This window comes from Cardiocondyla obscurior, linkage group LG16 (assembly GCF_019399895.1).
Source record: "Cardiocondyla obscurior isolate alpha-2009 linkage group LG16, Cobs3.1, whole genome shotgun sequence".
Classification (NCBI taxonomy): domain Eukaryota; kingdom Metazoa; phylum Arthropoda; class Insecta; order Hymenoptera; family Formicidae; genus Cardiocondyla; species Cardiocondyla obscurior.
Window position 1 is genome coordinate 1,756,720 of NC_091879.1, and position 25,679 is coordinate 1,782,398.

The 25,679-nt window shown below is 37.2% G+C and overlaps 4 protein-coding genes and 1 long non-coding RNA gene across 8 annotated transcripts in view; 4 read left to right on the top strand and 1 right to left on the bottom strand.

The window, feature by feature from the left end:
* LOC139109067 (histone H2A) lies at window positions 1–4,331 on the top strand. 2 transcript variants are annotated; one of them, XM_070667884.1, is made up of 4 exons: window positions 1–1,051; window positions 1,377–1,718; window positions 1,854–1,989; window positions 4,218–4,331. In XM_070667884.1, exon 1 carries the CDS (start codon window positions 128–130, stop codon window positions 500–502), a length of 375 nt encoding a protein of 124 aa, XP_070523985.1. In that variant the 5' UTR covers window positions 1–127; the 3' UTR covers window positions 503–1,051; window positions 1,377–1,718; window positions 1,854–1,989; window positions 4,218–4,331. The 2 variants fall into 2 exon arrangements, with proteins under 2 accessions (XP_070523985.1, XP_070523986.1); XM_070667885.1 differs by lacking the exon at window positions 4,218–4,331 and having other exon boundaries at window positions 1,854–1,993.
* On the top strand, window positions 3,276–4,667 carry LOC139109078 (longitudinals lacking protein-like). Its single transcript, XM_070667894.1, has 2 exons — window positions 3,276–3,455; window positions 4,218–4,667. Exons 1-2 carry the CDS (start codon window positions 3,276–3,278, stop codon window positions 4,665–4,667), a joined length of 630 nt encoding a protein of 209 aa, XP_070523995.1.
* Window positions 4,665–10,150, top strand: LOC139109065 (uncharacterized). Its single transcript, XM_070667881.1, has 3 exons — window positions 4,665–4,850; window positions 8,389–8,804; window positions 8,913–10,150. The coding sequence occupies exons 1-3, from the start codon at window positions 4,766–4,768 to the stop codon at window positions 9,123–9,125; spliced, it is 714 nt and encodes a 237-aa protein (XP_070523982.1). The 5' UTR covers window positions 4,665–4,765; the 3' UTR covers window positions 9,126–10,150.
* Ninac (STKc_myosinIII_N_like and MYSc_Myo21 domain-containing protein ninaC) overlaps window positions 10,137–25,679 on the bottom strand; it is a 19,779-nt gene continuing 4,236 nt past the window's right edge. For 2 of the 3 annotated variants that reach the window (XM_070667873.1, XM_070667872.1), the window contains exons 2-24: window positions 25,288–25,546; window positions 24,955–25,136; window positions 22,653–22,757; window positions 19,314–19,705; window positions 19,143–19,233; window positions 18,709–18,804; window positions 18,429–18,614; window positions 18,001–18,189; window positions 17,717–17,916; window positions 17,277–17,617; window positions 16,939–17,149; window positions 16,685–16,826; window positions 16,115–16,570; window positions 15,625–15,914; window positions 15,314–15,564; window positions 15,126–15,194; window positions 14,792–14,970; window positions 14,235–14,455; window positions 12,101–12,195; window positions 11,762–11,994; window positions 11,375–11,556; window positions 11,208–11,292; window positions 10,137–11,033 (exon numbers count right to left, since the gene is read on the bottom strand). In XM_070667873.1, the coding sequence (XP_070523974.1) occupies window positions 10,728–11,033; window positions 11,208–11,292; window positions 11,375–11,556; window positions 11,762–11,994; window positions 12,101–12,195; window positions 14,235–14,455; window positions 14,792–14,970; window positions 15,126–15,194; window positions 15,314–15,564; window positions 15,625–15,914; window positions 16,115–16,570; window positions 16,685–16,826; window positions 16,939–17,149; window positions 17,277–17,617; window positions 17,717–17,916; window positions 18,001–18,189; window positions 18,429–18,614; window positions 18,709–18,804; window positions 19,143–19,233; window positions 19,314–19,705; window positions 22,653–22,757; window positions 24,955–25,136; window positions 25,288–25,510 (4,725 nt within the window). In that variant the 5' untranslated portion in view covers window positions 25,511–25,546 and the 3' untranslated portion in view covers window positions 10,137–10,727. The remainder of the gene's footprint in view (window positions 11,034–11,207; window positions 11,293–11,374; window positions 11,557–11,761; window positions 11,995–12,100; window positions 12,196–14,234; window positions 14,456–14,791; window positions 14,971–15,125; window positions 15,195–15,313; window positions 15,565–15,624; window positions 15,915–16,114; window positions 16,571–16,684; window positions 16,827–16,938; window positions 17,150–17,276; window positions 17,618–17,716; window positions 17,917–18,000; window positions 18,190–18,428; window positions 18,615–18,708; window positions 18,805–19,142; window positions 19,234–19,313; window positions 19,706–22,652; window positions 22,758–24,954; window positions 25,137–25,287; window positions 25,547–25,679) is intronic. The other variant, XM_070667874.1, reaches the window with a different exon arrangement.
* Window positions 13,924–25,679, top strand: part of LOC139109069 (uncharacterized) — a 40,335-nt gene continuing 28,579 nt past the window's right edge. Inside the window, exons 1-2 of the long non-coding RNA XR_011546782.1 lie at window positions 13,924–14,011; window positions 22,896–22,948. This is a non-coding gene — a long non-coding RNA (uncharacterized lncRNA). The remainder of the gene's footprint in view (window positions 14,012–22,895; window positions 22,949–25,679) is intronic.

Genomic DNA, 25,679 nt, shown 5'->3' on the forward strand with positions numbered 1-25,679 from the left:
CGATATGGTATAAATAGCTGAGCGACGGAAAATGGCGGCACTGAAGGGCGAGAATTCGCAACGAGCCGACGGTGTCGTGTGAGTCATATCGTTTCGTTGAATCTCGTCATTCTCTGAGGTCGCAAGCATGTCTGGCCGCGGCAAGGGTGGAAAAGTCAAGGGAAAGGCGAAGTCCCGCTCGAATCGTGCCGGGCTGCAGTTCCCCGTTGGACGTATCCATCGACTTTTGCGAAAGGGAAATTATGCCGAGCGCGTCGGTGCTGGCGCCCCGGTTTATTTGGCCGCGGTGATGGAATATCTCGCTGCGGAAGTGTTGGAATTGGCAGGTAACGCTGCTCGCGACAACAAGAAGACCAGAATTATACCTAGACACCTGCAGCTGGCTATCCGCAACGATGAGGAATTGAACAAACTGCTCTCGGGCGTCACCATCGCTCAGGGTGGCGTGCTGCCGAACATCCAGGCAGTCCTGTTGCCGAAGAAAACCGAGAAGAAGGCTTAAGAACATCCAGGAAAAAAAAAATGTGTAGGCCGAAAACGAGCAAAAGGTCTTGCGTTTCGTTAGAACATCAGAAACAGCAGCAAATAAAACGGCCCTTTTTAGGGCCACCACTTTATATGTATATGATGTATATCCTTGTTCGTAATTTTTTTTTTTATTGATTATGTGATTTCACGTATTAGGTATACATTGATATCTATAAATAAAATAAAATAAATAAGATATAATGAACATAGAATAAATGAGTCCACTAGCATTCGTGACGCTAGTGACACTTGCACACCGACGTGCTAACTGCGATAAACGCAACGAGGAACCGGCAGAACCGGCGAACAGTCGCAGAACCGCTTGCACGAGACTTAGGTTAGATCTACAATGATGTAATAACGCATTCTACAGTAAGAAGTTTGGTTCTCATATTCGATTATTTCTTGCTAGAGCTGTTTTCGCGTCATATGTGCAGAAACCATAAGGTTATTTACGTCGACGCAACAACACAACCTTAAAATCAAAGCCTTTACCGGACTTAAATCATGCTTCCCACGTTCCGTATGTAAAAGCCCTTTTTATCATTATAATTAATTACAATTAATTGCAGTAACGTCAGAAAGTAAATAGCGCGCACAAAGTACGTACTGTACACGCTTTGTGATGTCTAATTATAATTAATTAAGAAAAAAAACAAGAAGAAACAATTTGGTTTTCAGGATTAATATATTTACGTATAGTATATACATATATTTTATTATACAAATTTTGCTTCAAAGTTTTCATTAAACTTACGATCTCTGGAACAAGGAGATATTATATATTTATGTTAATTAAATCGTACTACATGTATATGAAAATTATTGACTTATATATTGTTTTTCAGACGATACCGTAAGAAAGAAAGAAGGAAAAAAAAATTGAGGAAACTACCGTGACAGGAAGTAGCAACAATTCTAAATGCGATACGCGAAAATTGGAGGTTATCGCGTGACTTTTATTCGAAGATTTTCTTCTCATGCAACATTATTCTGTAAAAATCTGAGTAATATACCAAGCGGGGTAATCTTTGAAGCATCATGTTCCGTCTTTCTGCAATCATTTCTGCATGGAGATACATTGTATATATGTACGAAGAGCCTGTATGCACCGAATCGTTTTTCAACGATATTTCTCTAATTGCAAATGACAATTAAGCATGCGATAAAGACTAACATATAGGAACCAGGTAATGGATGGAAAGTTATTAATTTGAAATTTTAATTTATCCGTAGAAATGATATGAGATAAAATTGCACTCCGTTCACTATCTACTATAACTGTCTGTTTTTCCTGTAATTAATACAATAAAATTTTGTTTTAGGAATCATCTGTATGTAAGATATATCTACGATGGCGTTGGCGAAGATTATAAGAAGAGATAGGTAAAGTTAATTGGAATATCACCAAATCAGACAAGATTTAAGAATCATCTGGATACAATAAAAATTAACAATCACGTAAGTTTCAATCATTTAAGTTTTATTTTATTCTTCGTTCTCTCGTATATTTCTTCTCATTTAGACAAAGTTTTGTCGATTAAGAAAAGGAATAGAAAAAGAAAAACTAAAAGAATTAAGACGTTGATCGCTTCAGTTGATTTAAATAAATTAGTTATTTCTTCGATTGAGAAAATAAACGCGTTGAAATACTGCCAAGTTTTTGTTCGGTGCCTTCGTGCGCCTTGACTTGGTCGTGAAGCAGGCAGGGTAGAACTCGGTGGAACCTTAACGATCATGAAAGTCTGTTATAGGCACGAACTCACGCGAGCATGCATGCACGCGAGCGGGCACGCACGCACGGCACGCACGCACGGCACGCACATTACCGTGCACGCGGGAATTGTCGGCCGTACAGCAGTTGAATATACGCACGCGAGCACGCACGTAAACACATGCACGCATGCACACCCGGCCTTTTTTTTTAATGCGATTCTACCGTGCTCAGAAACGACGTTGACTTTCGATCCGTACCTCTGCTTTTTTATACGAAAAATATAATATCTTACAGACGATTGGGAAATAAATTACAATAACGCGACCAAATGGTTTGTTAATCTAAAGTATATTTAATGGACGACATAGAAGGAAATAAAAAGAATTTTAATTTAACGATTAAAAAAATATATATATATTTCTAAGAACCCACAAGTTTGGGTAAAAAATCAATTTGTTTTGTAACTCGGGAATTCAAGAAAAATTATTTTTCTATTTCTTGTGAGTTATCTGGATCGGATTCGATCGTGAATAAATTACTCGAGGATTCTTACATACGGTATGCATGTTAAAATAGGTGACGTATAAAGTTACAAGCGAAACGTCTTCCGCGATGAATTACGAATTTTTTTTTTTTTTTTTTCACGGATGAATCTTATTTTCGCGATTTTACCGAGCCCGAGGCAGTAGCCGGGATTAGGTACATCGAATACAACTACGCCGAGACGCACGTAATTATTTATTCCGTTACGATGCGTCGCGTGACGCGGCGGAGTACAGCGTGCCGGAGCGTTCCGGGGCGTTTGAACTTGGCGCGCCTCCGCCAATACTTGACGGGCGGCCATGCTCGCGATGTTCGCTCTACCGACTCCAGCGATGTTTGTGCGTGCCTGGCACGACTGCAGCGGTCCCACTGTCGCGCTCGCCGTCTTCGTCGTCGCGTGAGGTGAGGAGGCCCACGGACACCCACCGCACGGTGCGACAGCGTCCCAACAATATACGAACGTGTCCCCGTTCGAACGCCGCGCGTCATGTCAAGTCAAATATGTCTAAAGTGGAACAGTTTTCTGAGCAATATCGCGACCAGCTTCGAGAGTCTGTGGGAGGAAGAGGGCCTGGTGGACGTGACTCTCGCGAGTGACGGACAGTGCCTCACGGCGCACAAGGTGATACTTTCGGCCAGTAGTCCCTTCTTTAAGAAGGTCTTCCAGGTAAGCCTCGTCAAGGACGATCCTCGTACTTGCATGCGACGAAACTGACCGTCCACCACGCCGTTCGTCTCGGACATGCTCCGCGTCGTCGTGCACGCGTGTTGTTGTGCGACAGGCGGGCAAAACGATGCGTTTGACAGCTGTCGCTTAGCCTTCGTGGACACTGTTTTTCGTCGAAGTTAAAGGGCTATTACTGCGACTGTCGTCGAGTTAAACGATTGTTCATTGCACAGAGCTCGTTGACTCTTTAGCTCCTTAACTGGGACAATTTCCTGGCTTATTCCTATTTTCGTTGGCGAACGGTAATACGTTTCTAGGCTTCCTATTCCCGAGGCAGGGAATCATTTTGCGATAGCCGTTTTAAATTTGTTGTGACGCAGAGTGTTAATTTTAGCATTTATAAGAGCATAGGTTTTATTTATATCGCGGGGGTTTGTAAAAATAACGATAGAAGTGATTTTAAATAAGGAACTAATTATACAGTATGAAACTGTACGAATAATAATACTAAGTGCAATCTATCTAGTTTAAATTAATAAATTTTTGTATTTTATGCATTTTAAATATTTCATGATTTTTTTTTTCTTTATTAATTTGTTGCCAATATAATTAGTACAAAATATTTCTGAAACAATGCATATACTTTTGAAAATATTCTAAATAATATGTAATAAATTTTTTTTTATGTACAAATATGATGAATATAATAATAATGTATACACTAAGTTCATTATGATCTAACAGTTTTATTTTATTTTTTAGACAAACCCATGTCAGCATCCAGTTATAATACTCCAGGATGTACACTTTAGCGAGCTGGAGGCGTTATTAATATTTATATATAAAGGAGAGGTAAATATTGAGCAGAAAAATTTACCAGCTCTTTTAAAAGCAGCAGAAACGCTGCAAATTCGGGGCTTGTCTGGTGGAGATATTTTTGCAAACGAGTCCTACAAACGGTTGGCTGAATTAGAACAAGCAGTGGCTGAGAATGTGCCATTGAGTAAGGATGAGACACCCAAAAAGAAACAGAAAGTTAGCAAACAACAAAATAATTCTATTTTAGAGAAAGCATTAACACCTAGAATATCGCAGTCAGAAAACACAAACGAATCTGCAGCCAGCGATCAAAGCGGGAAAGATGGAGAGTACATGTTGCCTGAAACTTTACCTAATCCAGTGTATCATAGTTTGGAGATGAAAGTTAGTTGAAAAATTCTGATCACCACGATAAAGTGTGCGTTATGTACAATGGTAATTCGTGAAGTACAGCAATTAATTCAAATGCTTTTCAGATAGAACCATTGGAAATGGCGGTAGACGATCTTCAGAAAAGGTCTCCTTTAGATAAAGACCCAGAGAGGCTAGACACGGGACAAACGGATGGAAATCAAGGTTAGTGCATACATATATTGAAATATTTTCTATTTTATGCAATTTAGCACACATTATGTTGCTATAAACGGCCAGTTATATGTTATAAATTATTTTCTTATTAGAAAATTATATGTTACACTAAACTATACTGTTGCTAATATCTTAATTTATATGAAATTATTTACAAAGAATGAAGAATTAATTACAAAGATCAATTAATTAGCGATTTTAAAGATGTGATATGTGCACATAAACGTATATGTATTTAGGAAGTACCACATTTTATATTTTTTTAGTGTTTTTTAAATTAAATTTATTCATTTCGAATATTCTGTGATGAAAAGACGTAACTTGTGTGTTTTTAATAATTTTTTGAATGTACAAATTTAGCATGTTTAGCACATTTAATACATAACTTATTATTTTTATTACTAATTAAATGAGCCAAGTCTTATAAATATATACTGGATTTTGTTATTAGTTTATGAATAAAAAAACGTTTTGTTAAAGTTATTGAAATAACAAATTCTAAACTAATATGGATATAATTGATAATATTGATTTAATTTGCTTTTATGAACATCAACTATTATTTAGCATATATTGTTCTTTAATATCTATTATTTTTATTATCACATAATTAATATTACCACGTGCACAAATGTTGTATACCATTGTATACACTTATTCGCTGTTTTTGCATATGCCGGCGGCTACTGTAGTATCAAAGCTTTTTCTTTGGTACGGCAGATTGTAGCTTTTTTCGAATATTCTGTTCGCTTTCACCGCATATTCTGTTCTGCTCGTTTTGGCGCGCCACGTTTTCTTTATTTGCTGTGCTAAAAGAGCTCCGTGTACGAAAGGTAGAGGCTAAAGATTGCGTGCACGAGTAAAGAGAACACTATCGAAAAGACAATGAGAGCGACGTAATTGGTGTAAATGTTAAATATCCTTTTAGTTCATCGCATCACTGTTAAAGTTGTTTGCAGAATTTTTGATACAGAAATATATTATTGCTATCTCAAAGCGCGATTGATTCGTAATAATTGTAATTCACGCAAAAATTGAGAGTAATCGGCACGAATTTAATTTTTGTCATTCAGAAAGTTTATGGGAATAAAGCACGGTTACGGCATTATGCTTAAATCGGTAGCGCATAAGCGTACGTGCGTGCATGCGTGAGCAGTGCATACATGAGATGGAAGATGCGTGATCGGTCCTTCATTATAGCCTTTTTAATGTACCCTCGCTCGCATTTTCTTTATTGTGCGCGTAATTCACGTGTGTGGGGCAGCCCGTGTCTAAAGCGCGTTGTGCTGATATGTGTGGCAGGGTCTGGGAACAGCCCTGCTGAAGACATTTCCGGTTTATCTGGCTTGTCCGGGCTAAGTGGATTCTCGGACGTCAAACCACTGCTTTACTCGTATCAGCATCTACCTTACGCCGATCTCCTGCCAAGCCCGGACATAATCTCAACCTGGGCATCGTCCCGACCGATGGATCACTTGGCATGCGACCTTATGAAGATCCTCTTCACGCCGGAAGAAAGGATTCTTTGTAACGTAAATGGCAAGATGGGCAAGCAGCAATTCGACAGCAACAAGATACATTTAATAAGAGAGGTCCTGTTGCACTTTAGCGGGATAGCGCCTAATAGCATCGAATGGGAAGAGGCTTGGAAAAATTGCGTTACCAAAATCGACACTAGTAATAGGGGTTTGAAAAGGTATTTGTTTCAGAGACGCTCAGTTTATACCCAATGACTAGGGCGTTTTAGGTCAGGGGTAAAACGGAAACGTTTCCACTGGCTGGAATAGGAATCGTTCTTTTAAATCTGTCACCCCGTTTATTCTCGAACAAGCGTCGTAGAGCGACTCGTTCCTCGCTTATTCCTCTTTGGTATAAGCTTTCGCGCTTTATATTTAGGACATTGTAAAGAAAAAGAAAAAAAGAAAAAAATATTGATGTAAGTAGACAGTAAGATTTATGCGCGCGTAGCATGTATAGCTAGGGGAAGAAGAGATGGATGATCAGGTCGGCGTAAACTAAGATCGCGGAGTCAACGTGCATTAGGAGTTTGCGAAACGTTCGTTTTACCGATTCACGATGACGTTTCTAGGCTGTAGATATCGGGGTGACAGGGTGACTAGGAAGAGCATTGTAGATGCGATCGAATTTTATTTATACGCTTCAGGTTCATCGCTCGGCGTGATGAGCGGTGAACAATCGAATAATTCTAAGCCTTCCTCGTAGTTTCTTTCCAGTTTTTATCTTGTTAAGGGAAATCTCGAGATAATTCGTGTGATCTGTCCTTCCATTTCCCCCCTTCGCACACCGCGTTCTTAAAGAATCTCCCCGCTTCTCTCTCACGACGCGCTCACAATGAGGTTGATCATTCATCCGCCCATGTACCTTTGTTTTACACGTAGCACCTTAAAGTAACATTCCTGATTACTACTTTAGTTACGGTTCATGTGAGAACTCGCTTTTACGGTAAAACGCGGTACGATGTTATTAAAAAGTTGGCGTATATCGGAGAGACACGCGAGTCTCTCCTTCTTCTTCGCACTCGAATATACACATCACGTACTCTTTCACATACACATCAGTACATTGACAAGATGCGTACGTACATGTGCGTTCGTTATGCGGAAGTATGTGGTATATATACGGGCGTGCGTATGCGATACGTGTATCCAGTTAAAGTATACGTATTGTGTATGTATGTATGTACATATATGTACGGGAATATGCGTTCGATCGTGTTGACCACGTGCGTGCGTGAACGTGCTGCACGATCACGGCAGCTTTATGTACACTTAAAGGAGAAAAGAAAAAAAAACTGTAGTTATTACGACAAAAAGGAATAGTGATATAAGACACTGCTTGTAGAGTATTTAAATTGCAGCAGAAAGTCGCTCAACATGCGCCACGAACTATTAGGGTATACGTTGCGAATCAACGTACGATTTTCATCGCGCATCTCTTTCTCAAGACCCGCGCGAAAGTGTTCTTTGATCTCCGTTTACTTGTAAAGTCGTGTCGATTTTTTTTGTTCTCGTTTGCGCGGTACGAGCGTTGATCATCGAAGCACACCAACAGCGATTTATTATTTAAATTAATATTATTGTAGACAAGACAAACAACTCGTCGCAAATAAACATATTTTACATTTTTAATTGTCTCATTTTTGATATTGTATTCTTTTACTTATTGCAAATATTTATTTTTCAAATGTATGAAAATGTAAAATTTAATTGTATTTTTTCTCATATCTATTTTATATTTACAAAAACGTAAAAGTTTTAGATCTAATAAATACATTTTTTTATATTTTTATATTCTAAATACTACAAAGTAGAACTGAAAGTAATAATTAATGCGAATAAATTTGTATTATTTAAAGTTAAAAAACAGAATATGCGTTGAATAGTATTTTTAATAGAAAAATTAATTTCATTATTATACCACTGATTAATGTAGCCAATATTTATTTTATGTATTAAATAACGCTTGTGAGAAAATTATTTAAATGGTAGATGAAAATGTTTTACAGGATCGTCGAAGCCGATAGTAACAGTAATAGCTGAAGCTCGTCACACCTCTCCAGATCCCGAAACGCACAGAAAAGATTCCTTCGCAGTTGAACGAAACTCACTATGGAATATATCGAAAATATTGGAAGACCCGTCACCTGATTTACCGAATTATTCTCGTGCTGACCAAGCAGAACAGTCGGAGTCTTCAAATTTTCTGAGATACAATCCTGGAGTTTCGCAGCCAGGTTTTCCTGCGTTTGTCGAGTCTTACAGTACAGATTTATCAGAAGAGACTATAAAAGGTGGTCCAGCATACCCACCATTTCCTTGCCCTTTTTGCGACAGAGCGTATACGAGTTGGGGTTTCCGCAGAAGACATATAAAAGCTGTCCATACTATTTCACCATCTCTTAATTGCAAATGGTGTTTACAAGTGAGTATAAAGTACTTTCATTTTTTGAAATAGAAAGCAATCAAATTAAATTATATGTTTGTGATTTGCATTTATATGACAAATACTATATGTTTGTAATTATTTTAGGTTCTCCCTACACACGCAGCGTGGAGACGGCATGTGATATCGGCACATAATCTATCAGCTAGTGACGCACACAATGGTCTCTTAATTTTAGAAGAAGCACATATGGTTCTGCAAATAGCGCGTCCTACCAGATTAGATACATTGGTTAACATTATTAAGCAAAGTTCGCAACAAAACTGTGGTCATGACACTACTCAATCGGATAAAGATTAGGTAATGATTTTCAATTACAATTTATACCTCAAAAAATTATCAATATTTTTCTAATATTTAAATGAAATTTATATCGCTGATGAGAATCTTGATGACACCATTGTGTTCGAAGAAAAAATATATAAATTATTTTTTAATACTTATAACTTTTAAATGTTTTAACAGATGTGGAACAAAGTAGTGGGACTGTTCTCTCCCTCAGTTCCATATCTGCTTGTCAGTGTACGCTGAAAGACAGATATGACGACGGCAGCTAGCGAACGTGACTTTAGCGTCGTGTGCGTCGAGTGTCACATGTACCGCATGTATATACCGCGCCGGCCGGTTTGCCGATGACTGATTTCTTTTCGTTATTATTCTCATCCCTTGCTTTTATCGTCTTTAAGATTACATACGCTAGCCGCTGTCGCCGCAAAAAATGCCATATCTGCTCTTCGGTATACGAGTATTCATAATATGTAGATGTATTTATCGTGAATATGTGGGTATATATATATATATATATATACATATATGTTTGTTGATCTTAATATTTTTTATCTATAACCATCAATAAAATGTGAATAATCTTGTACTTTGCATTAGGCTGTCAGAAATTTATTTTCAACAATTTTATTGAAAATAATAATCTGAATATTATTTTCGAAAGATTACATATTTAAAAACATGGCAAAATAACACATATTTTATATATGTGAACTACTGTGATGGATATATTTAAGAAATGATGTTATATGGCCAGTATATATACTATATTCTAAATTAAAATTCTACACTATAATAACTCGTGAAATAAAATACGAGTTTTTTCATATATCGTATACATTTTGTTATTTATTGAAAGTTATAATTTTATAATGATAGTTGTTACAGCTAAGGAATTTTTACGAGAAAGAATCTATAACACTATATATATATACGTATATAAATTGAAACAAGTTTTTATTAATTTTTTTGTATATATTTTATTATAACTTTTTAGATAATGTTACAATTAACATGTTGATTTTTACTTACATTATCATTAACAGATAAACTAAATTTTTATTATTAAAATATTTGTCTTTATATATATCTTTTTTTATGAACACATTATGTGCATTTAGCAGTACTATTATGTATATTAAACTATTTATAATATAATTTATTTATTCAGAGTTACTGATGTACTGAAATGGTTATTGTTTGTATTACTAGAGAAATAATTAAATTTTCTACAATAATAAATTACGAATAAATTATATTTCTCTCAATTGTATTAATTAATTATTCTTTTAGTGTAACTACTAGGTTGTTTAGCTAGCAGGATTTTATTAATCAACTTTTTATTATTTATTCTTTAATGATCAGGTCGAAGGTACGTAACAACAGCTATGAGCGGTAAGTAAAATTTTAATAAGTTGTTATACACGACGTTATTTTATCGTACTGGTACAGATTTATGTTTTTTATTTAATAAATTAAATTGTTATATTGATTTTTAATTACTAATTTTTTTTTCTTTTTTAGATTACAGTTCTCGAAAAAATACACAAAGAAAAATAATTTAATTAAACATTAACATAATTAACTGATTTTTATGTGATCGCTGCTTGTGGGTTTTCAGAGATCAGCCACATAGCCTTTGACAACAATGCCTGGTGCTATCTCCGTGGTAACACTACTTTTAGCGCCTTCTTTATCCCATGCATTCTTATTTGCATATTGCTCTGACATGAGAATCATTTCATTTGGATTCCATTCTAACGAATCTTTGCGACTATCGTCACTCCTGTAGACAATATGTGATTTATCTAAATTGTTACTACGATTATAAGATTTTGCTATTGATTCTGATGGCATAGCGCTCTCGTATACAGGATTACGTTTCATCGAAGCACGCTGATGAGGTGTTTTCCGTAGCATCGCCTGAAACAACAATTCGTTTTGAAGAAGACTACTAGATATAACATGCAGCTTTCTTTATAAGTTTAATTTATAGTTTTTATATTTACAAAAAGTGCACATTATACGTATATAATAATTGTATACTGTACGTATGTGATTGTAAGAAACTAAAATAAGTTGATATTTATTTCTTACTTGAAAGTTGAATGGAGGTGCATCATCATTTTCGTCGTTGTTATTTCTGCGTCCGATCATTTCTAATTCTTTAATAGGATTTGCTCTATAAAGAAGTAACAGTTGTATTATAAGAAAAGTTTTTTTTTTTTTAATATTAGGAATTTTTGTATCAAGGATGTTTATACCGAATATCATTATAAGTATTACGATTAATTCTGTTGTCAGACTCCCGGATTGTACTGTTTTTGTTTTGAATATTTGGTCCATAATTTTCAAAATTATGCTTTGATGAAGATTGCGTTAAAGTACTGGTACTTGGTACTGATGGCGATAATATTTTCTTATTAGAGTATGCTGATCCAGGATTCTGCGTATGAAAAATAAATCTTTACATATGTATATTAAGTTATTAAAATGTAAAAAATATTGTAATTGCATACTTTAACATTTTTCAATATGTTTTACAGTCTTATCTTAGAAAATATTGAAGAGAAACGTTATTATAAGCTTTGATTTAAATAATACGTAATTGCAAGTTGAAAGATTTATTAAATATGATTGTAACAACTCACATTTTGTTGTAAATTTGTGGAATAAGAAGTGTAATGCTCGGAATAATGCACAGAACTACGTTTATTCGCAGATTGAATGCCAGAAGTATTGTGGTGAGATGGCTCTTCTGATAGATACTGGATTGGAATATTCGGATCTCTAATGAATGGAATGTTAATTAAACTTTGTTCGCTGTTAGACGAGCGATGAAGCGGCATGTGATGAGGTGAGTTTGTTGTTTGGACTTCAATATCTGCCAAAGTATATTATTAGAAAAGATATTGGAAAAAGGAGCTCGCACACATAGAATAATGAAACATTTTTTAAGTTAATTTAGAGTTTCTTTACAAAGAAGGTACCTCTAGTGTGAGCATTTTTATTAGCCCAGAGTACAGTTTGTCTACGTAATGGTGCATCCCAAGGGTCTTGCTCGCTTATTGTGGATGATAAAGACCTGCGAAAATGTTTTTTTTCTCTTTTTTAATCTATAAAGTATGCTTTTAAAATTTCCCTTCCTTTTTAAACAGAAATTACGATGTGCGATGAGTATATCATTCACAATAATGCATTTATATATGTAATTAATTAAATATCAACGATTTTAGTCCGGATTACAATTGCAAAATGTTAAAATAATTTTTTTTAATTTCCCGCGCGTCTTATAATTGTTCTATGCGCACAAGTCAGACGCGCATTTGCTATATTAACTGCATAGTCGCGCCATGTCTCGTTGCGAGAAGTCGTGCCGTACCGCTCTGCGTTTTTCGTGTCGATTAGCCCGTTGAAAGTGTCTGATACTTGTCAAGAAGTGCAGGAGACATTGAGTAAGTATAAGATTATCATTGCAATATATCAGTTCGTGTATTGTTTCTATGCGTTACAAGATATTGGATTTTCTAGAACGACGAAGGTGATCAGCTGCACAGTGACTTTGTCGGTTGTGCACCTTCACGCCGTAGTTCCCATTTCGTCGTTGCGCGAACAGGAGGCTCCGATATCTTCCCCCGGGTTTTCGTGTCGGTTAACCCGTTGAAAGTGTCTGATGTTCGCCAAGAAGTCAAGGAGGGCAAGAGACATCAAGTGAGTATTGAACTATCATTAAGATATATTCGCGAATTTGTCTCTATGCGTCTCGCGATATTCGGGTTTTCTCTGGAACGACGAGGGAATCTCGCGGTCGGCGTATGCGCAGAAATCGACTGCGCATTTATCTTGTCGGTCGCGTATTACCACGTCTTTGTACTCGCCATAGTTCTCATTTCGTCGTTGCGCGAACAGGAGGCTCCGATATTACCCCCCGGTTTTTCGTGTCGGTTAACCCGTTGAAAGTGTCTGACGCTCGCCCAGAAGTCAAGAAGGGCAAGAGACATCGAGTGAGTGTTGAACTATCGTCAGGATATATTCGCGTATCGTCTCTAAGTGTCTCGCAATATTCGGGTTCCTTCTGGAACGACGAGGAAATCTCGCGATGCGTAGAAGTCGACTGCGCATTCACCTTGTCGGAGTCGTCGGTCGGAGTCATCACGTCGCTGTAGTTCCCATTTTGTCGCTGCGCGAACACGGAGCTCCGATATTACCCCCCCGGTTTTTCGTGTCTGTTAACCCGTTGACAGTGTCTGACGCTCGCCCAGAAGTCAAGAAAAGTAAGAGACATCGAGTGAGTACTGAACTATCATTGAGATATATTCCCGCATCGTCTCTACGCGTCTCGCGATATTCGGGTTTCTTCTACAATTACTGGGATGTCACGCGAAGGTAGCGCAATCGTCTTATGCGTTTAAAGTCGACTGTACATTTCTACGTCGCGGTATAGTCGCGGTAGTTCGCGTTTCGTCGCTGCGCAAACACGAAGAGACAATATAATCCCCCATTTTCTGTGTCGATTAAACGTTCAGAGAGTCTGCCGTTCACGAAGAAGTGCAAAAGACAGTAAAGACAATCATTGCCGTCAAGTAAATCTGGCGAACGATGGAGCTACGGTGGGACGACATACGTGTGCAAATTAAACGTGTGTTAATTATATTTACGTCGGGCTTTCGCGTAGAGGTCGTGTCGCGGCGCGTCGCGTTGTTTTTAGGTTAAGTTCGATAACTGTGCTCATAAGTGTTACGTATTTAAGGTGACTTTTATCTGTGAGGAACGAAACGTCGAACGAGGACTGGAAAACCGTCGCAGTACTTCGATTCTGGTGTGAGGAGTGAGTGCCTTTCCTGCTTTTGGGGATCATTCAGCCTACTACGACGTCGCAGAAATCAGGCGGAGTAATATTGGTGAGTAAATGTCCATATTTTATTTGTCTAATCTAATCTACCTTAATTTAATTCTATAAATGTTTGTATGCTTGTATTTTGTACGTAACTTTAAAAATACAAGTTGTAAAGTATTTGATACCATTCATATATCCAAAGTTATCTATTCGCGTGTAACTTTTACGTATATTATCAGACATATATTACATGAGTGATAGAATACAGATTACTTTAAGCAACTTACCCTGAACGTTTGACATTCGTATTCGAAGGATTATTCATGTATGTCATATCGAAATACGGGAGCTCTTGTTGCATATTGAAAGGCAGTTTATGGACTTGAGGTGGTTTCATTTCACTTATGTAAGCATCTACTTTGGCGTTCGGGTCAATTTTTGAGAGGGATACAACATGTTCATTAATTTTTTCCAAAGTTGCCACTACAGATTGACTGTATAGATGAACCTATTACAAACACATTTATTTATAATTTTGCTCGTGAAAGTTTGAGAGTTTTTATACTTATCTAATTCTTAAAAGAAGTACATTCAGAGATTGGGTATAATAAAATGCAAATTGTGGTAGATACTATTAATTATTAATTAAATATTTTCTATTTGTTTTCGAAAAGTATTTTGTTAAACCTCTTAACATTTTTGAAATTGAAGAAAATAATAGAGTAAGGAAAAGTTGATTCCAACTTCTTATTAGTTACTTTACTTGACAGTAATGACTTTTGTGCTTTTAATTATTTAGAAAGAAAGAAAAATAAAAATTTGTTAATTAGAAAAAATAGAATACCTGTTGTGAAAATTGTACAAAATCTTGATAGCGAGCTGCACGATAGCGTAGAAGGACTTGGAACATGCTTTTCGACCTCCATTTACTGCAATAGAATTTAATAAAATTTTTTGTCTCTTGACTCATCTCTTCCTTAAGTACAGGTTTCATGTCCTTTCTTACTACGTGTCCTCTGTATGCTGAACAAGCGATAATTAAGAATGAATACTTTGTATTGACTTAAAAAACAAAATTCTTACATTAATACTTGGAGATAAGGCACAATGAGTTTGTAAAGTAGAATCACATTTTGCACAAGGATCAATGTTACTTTATAAATTTTTTTATTACTTACTTTTTTGTATCAGTAGTGCTGCTTCTTCTTCTGAGAATGAAATACTCTTTTTGATTGATGCTTTTTTCACTGAAACATTATTAATTGAAATGTTTGAAAGTTTATCGACCAGCAAATACAAGATTACACTAATTAAACTAGTAGAAATAGTATTTATCACAATTTTGTTTAATCAGGAATTTAATTACCGATTTCCTTCTTGATTTTCGAAGCGATGTTCTTGCGTGCTAGGAAGGCGCGCATCATGCACTGCACTTTCACGATTTTTCTCACTTGAGTCTCGTACAAACGCGACAAATATTCCTGATTATAATACTGTAAGAAAACCTTGGTTTTCCCGATAATCCAACCTTCCATTTTTAATCTGATCAAAAGTAGTCTGCAGTTATCTTTCGTCATTTCTACCGTCTCGTCGAAATCGAAGGCTAGAAACTTGTATCTGTAATTGAAAACAGCCTCTGCTGTTATCTGTCAATAATTTATAAAATCATCAAATTACCTTCGGATAAATTCTTGAAAGGGCACTCTGTACGGATATCCGCATCGTCTAGCTTTCGCGGTATCGAGAATTGCTAATGCTCTAATTTGTTGTTTGACGACCTCTCGGTAAAAGTTGCGGGGAGCATCTTCGAGATCAGAGCGTATGCATCTGACGAAGTGCATACCGTTGTTTCCCGAGCCTATTGCGAGATTTTTCAAAATTTCGAGGCTTGTTGCTTTAAATATCGACGAGCATGTTCGTAATTTGCGCGTCTGCGAGTACTGTCCTTTCGACGCGGTGTTATATTTCTATTGAATTTAAATACTTTCGTTATGACGTAATTTAAAAGATCAATTTTTATGAAAAGTCTGTTTTTAAACGCTTTAAATATTTTTTTTAATAAGATCAATAAATTATTCGAAATTAAATTGAGTAATAGTTGCTGTTCAAATTAACATACGTGCACCTTGACGTGAAAGACGTGTCTACTTAGAATAATTTTACTTACTCGAAGCACAGAAGACTCCTGCATGAGTGCACTCCATTTCTTTTTCGATGTTTTCTGTGCGAAACACGGCTCGGGAACGATCGTTAGGTTGCCTGACTTGGTTAGCTTGTTGGTGAACATTTGATTGACCGATTCGTTCGAAGAGGATCTCATCACGTTGATCATTTCCGGCGGTACGAAGTCTCGATTTTTCGTGGCAAATTCGCTGGCGTCGTATGCTAGCTTACCGGCATAATGTGCGACTGTGAACTCATGCGAACTTACTAGTCTTATGTGCATGCCACGTTTGTGTTCTTTGATCCTCTCGAGAATGTACTGAGCGTCCTGCATATGCCGCGAAGCGTCATCAATAATGTGAAAAAGGCCGTTTTCTTTACTCATCAATTGATCAACTGCTTCCTTGTTATCGTAAAAACGTAATCGTTGTACGGGCACGTCTTCTTCTTCTTGTTCTTGCTGAAATTACAAAGCAGTATATGATTTATTTCTTTATTCGATGTAGAGATTCCTTGTGGCGATAGTAGAAGAAAAATAGAAGTTAACATTTTTTTTTATTTATTAGCAGCTTACCATTTCCCAAGCAAACACTCGTTGATTATAATAATATTGCATCTCTTCATTTATTGTATTAACAAAGAGCTGCTCCAGTCGATTTACCGAGAAACATTCAAATCCAAAGTAATCAAGAACACTGATGGAATATTTATCACCACTGAAAATAGAAATTAAAAATTATTAGTACAATATTTTTATTAATATTTATTAATTTTTTAATTATTTTTTTTTTTTAATCTGTGTTTCTATGAAATTTTCGCGAAACTTACTAAAGGCTACGAATAAATGAAAGTTTGTAGTTGAGGATATTAATTATCCAATCTACTAAACGCTGATAAAGGGTGTTCGCCAAGATATCTCGTGCCTCTTTCGCTTCTTCGCAGGTGTGTTTTCTACGTGTCGCTGATCCTCTCACGACCAAGCAATAGTTCATTAGGGCCCAAATAAATTTCTTTGAATCTAAGCCTAGAAGTTCCGCCACTGTAATTCGAAGCAGTTAGTTAATTGTTACTCTGAACAAATATATTGTATATTTTAAAAGATTTAATGTATCAAAATTAATTTCTTGTGTACGATAAGATAGAATTTTTCGGATTCGAATTTTTACCTCCGTTAGCAATTTCCTCGTGGTCCAAATCGGCCTCTCCGTTGTTACCCTCAATAAATCGAATCTCTCCGAGTATCAAAATAGCCGCAAGCATTTTCCAAATAATTTGACAATGCTCCTCCATGTCCATAAATTTAAAACATTCTCTAAGTTCCTTGAATTTAATCTCATTATTTTCTGGATCGTTTCTCACTTTGAATGCTCGTTTCTTTTCAGTTCCTTTGTCGGTTATTCTTAGATAACGAAGTTTTCTTCCGCTTGGTAGGAAATACGTTTTCAAACTTCCCAATGCATCAAGACCGTCGTAAAAGTAGTAAAAAATGTGGAAGTTGGATTGATTCCTGAAAGAAGTCACTTCCTTGTTATGATCTTGATAAAATTGAAAGCGTTTGAAGAATTAAAATCTTCAGCTAGAGAATTTGCGCCGCACATTAAATTACCTATCGCGAATCGAAACGCGCCACTTTTCCAACTGATACAGCCAGAATATCGCTCCCGATGCTTTGCCGGTTGACCCGAACGTCGTCTGCACTTGTAACATGCATCTGGTCGAATTGGCATTCAGCGGCGTCGACGCGTTTGTAAAAGCATGAATAATTTTTATAGCTCGCAGCACTCTCGCTCCGGTATCGTGTAGACCCTGGAAAGATGCGAACAGGTTTTCTCGTAAATTTATTTACGTTACACCGTTACTAGTTAGTGAATTCAAGTTAATTAAATTTACCTTCCCGAGGAACATAAGGTGTTCCACTAGATGCAGCATATTGGTTGTTTTCCCAGAATTACTTTCACCGGCCAGTAAAATATGCTGAGACTCTTCGTTGAGCATGACATCTTGAAACGCGCTGTCTGCTATCGAGTAGATGTGAGGAGCGTTATCCGATCGGGATTTCCATTGATACTTCGCGTGATGCTGCGAATACAATTATTAAAACTAAATTAAAAACATAAAATAATTGCCCGGTCGCACAAAGCTCATGCTTTTAATTTTACGTTTGCTTTTCAATATCTTTAATTTATATTTATGTTGGTGACTTACTACTTTTTAACAAAAATGTATTTATTGGTTTCGGGTAAGACACAAGTAGCGATGTTATTTAACTATTGTGAAGATTACTCGTCGGAAAATTAACGGTCTAGCTTGAGACTTACGTGAAGGCTGTAAATATCGTGCTCCTCGTTAGGATTTATTATCAATAAAATGTCGCCGACAAACGTGTGATATTCACCTCGCCGCAATTTCTCGCGAAGCTCATTTAAAATCCTGTCTTCAGTCAGGATATCTAGCGCCGCTAAATCCTCCGTGAACATATGTTCTAATGGATTATCTTGAGAAGTCTATTAAGTAAATTAAGATTTTTATTTTTTTTTTAATATTATAAATTGCAGTTTAATTTGTGCTTTTTTTTTTGCAATATGTACAAGTCGTTACCTTTAAGAAACCTTTACGAACTATTGACTCTGCTTTTCTTTGCCTTTTTCCCTTCTCGGAGAGATCTATCGTCAATGTTTTAATCTCTTGCGTTAACTAAAAAATCATGATGTATATATTGACTCCTTTGATTTTCATAGCGACTTGTATACGTCGATTAGGATAATTGCAGACTTTAAAAAAGAAAAGGCAGGTTGAACGTGTCCATAAATGATGTTAATTTTTTATATTTTAAAAGACGTCAATTATTTTTAATGAGTAGTACACTTTATCGTTGAATATTGTCTTAATAATTAATCAATCGGGAAAAAAAATAATCGAATGTACGAATTTAGAATCGAATGCTTTACGCGGTCGATTTTTTAAAAATAATCGTGCGTTGTATAATCCGCCTCTTCTGATTCGAAGTTTACATTGCCGAAATCATACATTACAGGATAATCGTTTTCGGGTAGTTCCGAGAGAAAGGGATGTTCAATAATCTCCATCATGTACGGCCTGTTCTCAGGATTCTTTTCTAGGCATCTGAAACAAACGTACCGTCGTAGCTCTCACGTGATTTCGTTCGCGAGTAAGAGATTTTTCATATCCATCCGATTACGTACTCCGAAATGAAATCGTTGAGGTTCTTCGACCAGTTGGCGGGTCGATAAAGAGTCGGCGGTGGATTCCGGACGATCTGGAAGAGTGCACGTGTCGGATGCATGTCTTCGAACGGTGCCTTGCCGTCGGCTAGCTCTATCGCCGTGATGCCGATCGCCCATACGTCGACTCGGCTGTCGTATCCATTGTCGGGTCCGCTATCTTTGTTACCAATCATTTCCGGCGCCATCCAAGACGGCGAGCCTATGTAGGTGCGCCTTTTTTCGCGCTCGTTTTTCATTGCTTTCGATAGACCAAAATCCACTAATTTCACCTCGCCCTCTTTCGACAGGACGATATTGTTGCCACGAATGTCTCTGTGAATTATGTTGTGCTCGTGCAAGTAGATCAAAGCCTGATAGAAAAAGAAATAAAAGGAAAAGGAGAAAAAAAGAAAAAAAGAAAAAAAAAAGCAATATGTAAAATTTGATTTAATTTTTTTACAAGAATTACAAAAAAAAAGTTAAACGTCGTATAACGCTTTGCGCAACAGTCTGAGGTTGCACCTTCGAATTTAAGAACAAAACGAACGTAATATCTTTGAGGTACGGCGATGCGGAAGAGGAGCTAGCAACTCGGCACCTTTAGCGTCTCGCGAGAATCATCTTTATAGATTTACTGCAAATTGAACAATCTATAATTTGCGGCCCGGCCGTGGTTACAGCGCGTAACAAGCGCGGGTCAGTGAGCAGTTCCGACGTGGCATGGGCATGAAATTATTAATACCTGGTTCATCAGCGAGTCGCTTCAAAGCCACACTCCGAAGCTAAAGCTAAGCCACCTCGCGAACTTTCTCATTACGAACCCGGAATTTTGCATTTATTTCTCCTAAATTCTGCGATTTATTTTGTAATATATTTCCATCTACATCTGCAAATTGTTTCGTCAAAGTTTTAGACAATTTTAATTATTTACGATATCACTCTTATTCTAAATTTTTAATATACTCGCATGAAATATACTTATATTAGATAGTATTCAACAATGTTTCGACAAATGAGAAATATAGAAAATATCGATAATAAATGTTCGTTGGCCAGATGCGTAAAAAAAAAAAAAAATAATTACGAGAATAAGGAAGGGCCTTCCAAAGGATGAATGAATTGTTAATTGGAGGATAAAGATTAAACGGGATATAACGATTGTGCAGAAGAAGCATGCTAGTAGTCTCCGCTCGTCTCTCGTCTTTTATCCGCTTCCCGCTGCTCTCTTTGTGTTTCTGTTTCGAGCACTGCGCTCGCTGCGCACTTCTCTTCGCGGGCATTTATTTCGCGTGTAATTTGCCGGCATTAAACGTCAGCGTGGTCTGATTTACCGCACGAGTGACCGTGGACGAATCGCTACCGGGCCCATGGAACACGTATCTGCGAGGAAAGAGCGTAGAGGGAGTCGAACGGGTGGAGGTTAAGGAAAGAGGAGAGACCGAGGGGTTGCGCGTACAGTTCCCAAGGTGGAAGAAGGAACAACGTAGGTAATCGGGGAGGTGAGGAGAAAAGGCGGGGAGTGCTGGACTCGGTGGCGAAGGGCATCGGATTGTGCGTGCACGAGGCATACCCGAAAGGTAGACCCACATAATGATTTAGTGACAAACTGCTTGGATCGTAAATATTACCGCCGTGAGCAACTCGCGAGAGAAAGAATGCCGGGCCTATTACGCGTGGTGCCCTTTCGCCGCGCTTCCACGCCGAGGTTACGGAGGAAGAAGTGGCTTTTGGCAAAAATATTGTTTTAAAAAGAGATCAACAATTAAATATAAAAATGTGGACGAATGAGAATAAACGCGAGCTCAATGATACGCGAATCGAACGGAAATGGTCGCTTAGGTTCCATCCTGTAGCGTGCATCGGTCGTTGGTTTCTTTTTTTTTTTTTAATTTTCTTTTATTATTATTTTTTTAATATTTTTATTTTCCTTTTTATTTTTTTTCGTCTATATATAGATGTGATTGCTTAAGTTCGTTGAGAAATGAGCACGATATCCTCACCAATTACCCGACCTCCTAGGAGAAACCGGAATCATGGAAGTATCATTGTAAATAAGCGAATCCGTTTTCCGTGACCATTAACTATTAAATAAGATTATAGCAATTTATGAAACGGAAGGGCGTTTAGCTTTTTGCATTTTGTTTTTCTCGCTTCTCTCCTCTGGTTTTCTTATTTGGATAGTACTCGAATTCCAATTTGTGCCTTATTCGTACAGTTTTTTTAACTCGCTTCCTTATTCGTCACAAATTTTGCTTTATCTCTCTCGAAACTTGTGGAAAATTAAACGGCACGGCTTACGTTTTACGATTATCGTAAACGAGGGCAATATTCCATTAATGCGGCGGATTAAATTTATTACGATGTTACTGTATCGCCCATTAATATTAATAATGACGAAGGTAAAAAATGAATACGTGCAAGCCGGTTGTAACTTATATTATTATGACGTGAATTCAGGTTATCGCTTGGTATTATAAATTGTGGTCTTGCTAAAGTATTTATTAATTTATTCGCGCGTCTATACATATATCTATTTTTCTTTATATGCAACCAGCGTTGCGTAAAAATTTAATTTTTATAAAAAGTTTCTAAACGCTTCTTTGAAATTTTAATCATTTATCGCGCAGTTAGCCCAATTAGAAGTATTATTTTTGCGTAGTCGCGAAATGCCTCGCTTTTTCTGTTCCTTGTAATTGCACAGCGCGAGCATACTTCGGTGCCAATGCGTCTTCTGTGTAATCAGAGGGATAACCCGCCGCGAGATAAAAGCATCGCCGGGACATACCATCGAACATAATTATATCGTAATAACGCGACTATTGCCGTGGCTTATACACCTACTATCATCATTTCTGTCGGTTCACCGACGCGCTCTGTCATGCAAGTAATATTTATTACGTTCCGTATCAAGAAAGGCAGGAAGGAAACGGAATGACGAAGGCGAGGAGGGAGGGAGGGGGGGGGAGGATAGCGAGGGCAAGGGGTAGATTGCGGCACAATTTTGCTGGACATTCCACGACGGCCACTTCTTTCTCAGTCACGACCTTTCTCAGCTACCACCGTATATACCTTCTCATACCCGAGCAAAAACTAATTAGCTTACTCGAGCTTATCCATTTTTTCGGTTATTATCGAGATATCTTCGGGTTTTAACATCAACGATTTATTGTTAATCATATTCTTTATGCGAAAAGTATCTTTCCTCATTATTTATTTCAGGTATTGTTGTAATTATTAAATTACGTTTACGCGAGGGATATTTTAACGGATATCTGTAATTGACTTATTTTATACATTGTCGTTTTTTTTCTAATTTACCTTGGTTACTTCTCTTAAAATGAAGGCGATATGTTCCTCCCGTACTTTTTTGTCACTTGCGATCATTCCACGAACGAGATCCATAATCGTTCCACCTTCGCAGAGCTGTAACATATAACGTGATGTTGTTAATTGTAATAGTTAATTTATTCAAAGTAAAAATTTGTTAAAATTTATACGCTACGGCAATTGTTAATTTTTCCTTTTCTATTTTTAATATGATTCTGTATTTGTGTGTTACAGGATCACGTCGTGACTACGCTGCCGTGTACTCTCCGCCGCTGCGCATCAAATCGGTGAGTCAAATATTTCTTTTCCATTTTTTCTAATTTCAACTCTATGATGTTAGGGGTGGAAGGAATTTTATGTTATACCATCTCCAGAAATTAAGCATCCGGAAAACTTTGTAATCAAAGAGCATAATGAACTTCGTGCCTAATTACGTCTATAATTACACGAAACGTGCGAGAATTATGAGTAGACGTGAGCCATCGCTTCGTATACATTTATCTTTCGCGGATTATTTCACGCGAATCGTGGATAACAGATTCATCTCTTTCTCTTTCTCACAGATTTAATAGAAATTTTTTTTTTCCAAGCCGCCGCGCTTTCTTCGTCACATTAAAAAAAAAAGAAAAAAAAGGATGAACGTTTTAATACTACTGTTTTGCATTTAGTTTTGCTAAAGTCGAATCGCAGGGTATACGCGACGATGAGGTACTTCTTTCTTAGATTTTACCCACGGTGAATTCGCGAAAGGCTTTACCGAGGCCTTACGTTCATGCCAATAAAACTCGCTCGATATGAAATACCACCGGCGATAAATCCTTGCCACATTGTCGTTGCGTGTCTCTTTCTCTTTTCCCCCCTTTGAGATCTTGGCGCTCGTTTCTGCCTTGAGCCGACTTAAAGTCGATTGACTTACAAAACTGCTATTCGGCCCGCGCGCTGCACCGTCGACGAGATGCGTTTCTTTTCTACCGCTACAACAGCCTCCGCGGCCCGTTGCGCCTTTATTGCTTGTAATCTCCGGCAACGAGCAATCAGCGAGCTTAACGTAGCGACCGTCGACTCATTACGTTTCTTCGTTGTGGGTACTTAGCTCGTCTCCGAGGCTCGCACGCGAATTCGCTTGCCGAAGTGAGTCGTGAGATTCAGGAGAATTTCGTCGTTTTTGGCGTATTCACGCGTCGCCTTTGAATCTTCGCGAGACGTGAAGGAGAGAGAGAGAATTGATTGAGAATGTGGGTGGTCGAAGTTTAAAATATAAGAAGCTCTTTTGAGCAAATAAGGATATTAAAGTATTTCATAATATCTCAGTATCTCAATTGTTTAAAATTATTGCAAAATATTAGAGACATTGAGTGTATCTCGTTTTTTTTTTGTATTTTTTTTTCTTTTTTTTTTTAACATTTCGCGTTTTGTTTTTATGATATAATTTTTGGAATCAACAAATAAGAAAATATATGTTTCGATGTATTATGCAACTTCGAGATGGTTGGTAAAGCAATCTTCTTAAAAAAAAAAATTTGTGTGTCGACGCGTTCCAAACGATAAAGGTGTGGTCGAGAAAAGGTCTTGGTTCCTGAGACAACTCGGTGGATTTTCGAGTGCATTACGTAAACTCTATCAACGCTTTATCCGAGATAAGTAATAATGTTTTGGGCACACACCGCGGAGGTCCGTCCGTAAATTAGAACCGTGACGTGCCGAGCCTCACCTGCGTACACGAACGAGTTTAATGATTGTTTAATGGGGGCGCGTGTGTCGTAAATTATCCGTGTATTCGACGGTCTCAAATGCTTGAAATTGCCTCCGGGTTCAGAGCATGGCAACCCTCGCTTTCTCTCCCTCTCTTCCATTGTCTTCCTCAAACTGCCTTCATCTTTCGCTCTGCATCTCTGTTTCTTATTCTGTTTTTCTTTCCCCCATTGTCTTTTTGCTTTTTTTTTGTTAGGAAATTACAATGTTAAAGGATGCATTATGGTATATTGCGCGACGTCGATAGAAATTTTGCTGTGACTTTCGGCACAGTATCTAATAAAAATAATTGCGATAACAACACGTCTTTGAACCGATTCAGAGTTCATAAATGTTCATATATGTATTGTAGAAAATATATTGGAGATAAATTGTGAAGAAATATTTTATTTCTATTTTTATGTTTTTTATTATAAAAAAAAAAGACGAAAAGATAAATTGTAATAATGTTGGTTAATGCTTTTAAATTTAATTTGTTTATCCAATTATTTTTATATTTACGTCTATAATTATCATTTTAATTTAATTTTTTAAAACTTACCTCCATGACGAGCCATATTTCGTCGTATTCAGACGTCTTTGCCGATCGTTTTCGATATATTCCGTAGAAATCTGGCAGATTTGGATGACCAGAAAAATCGCGAAGAACGCGATACTCTTCCACAATTAGGGACTGCGTCTCTGGCGTGAGCTTTTGGACTTTAATCGCAACTTTTTTATTTCCTGAAATAATCGATGTATCTTTATCTCTGCGCCATATAAGTTTGTAGATTAGCAGTTTTCCTGCGCTTCTATATTTTCGTGATTTGTGTCCATATGATTTTACATTCGCGTCAACACGTACGATCATTAATGCACCGTTTTGTTAACGTACCAGCTTGCTGATCTATTCCTTCGTAAACATCGCCGCATATGCCCACACCAATGCGATCCTTTAGCACATATCTCTTTCCTGGATCTTGAATGCTGTCTAATCGTTTAAGAGTTACACCACCCGTGTCGCGGTTTCTATCACGATTTTCCATTTTCCCCGGATTATTTCGGACGTCGTCGTGCCAATCGTCGCTTCCTCGTCTCCCGTAACCGTAGTCATTCATTTTAGTAGATAGATCGTATCTATTATCTAAAAGATGCTGGAACAAAAATGAGAATATTTATTAAAAATCTGTTGTTCTGAAATAATATTCTATCGGGATTAAAATTAACGCGTTGAATTATCGCGAAATTATCAACGACGTAAATAAAGATACATGCGTCTTTACGTCT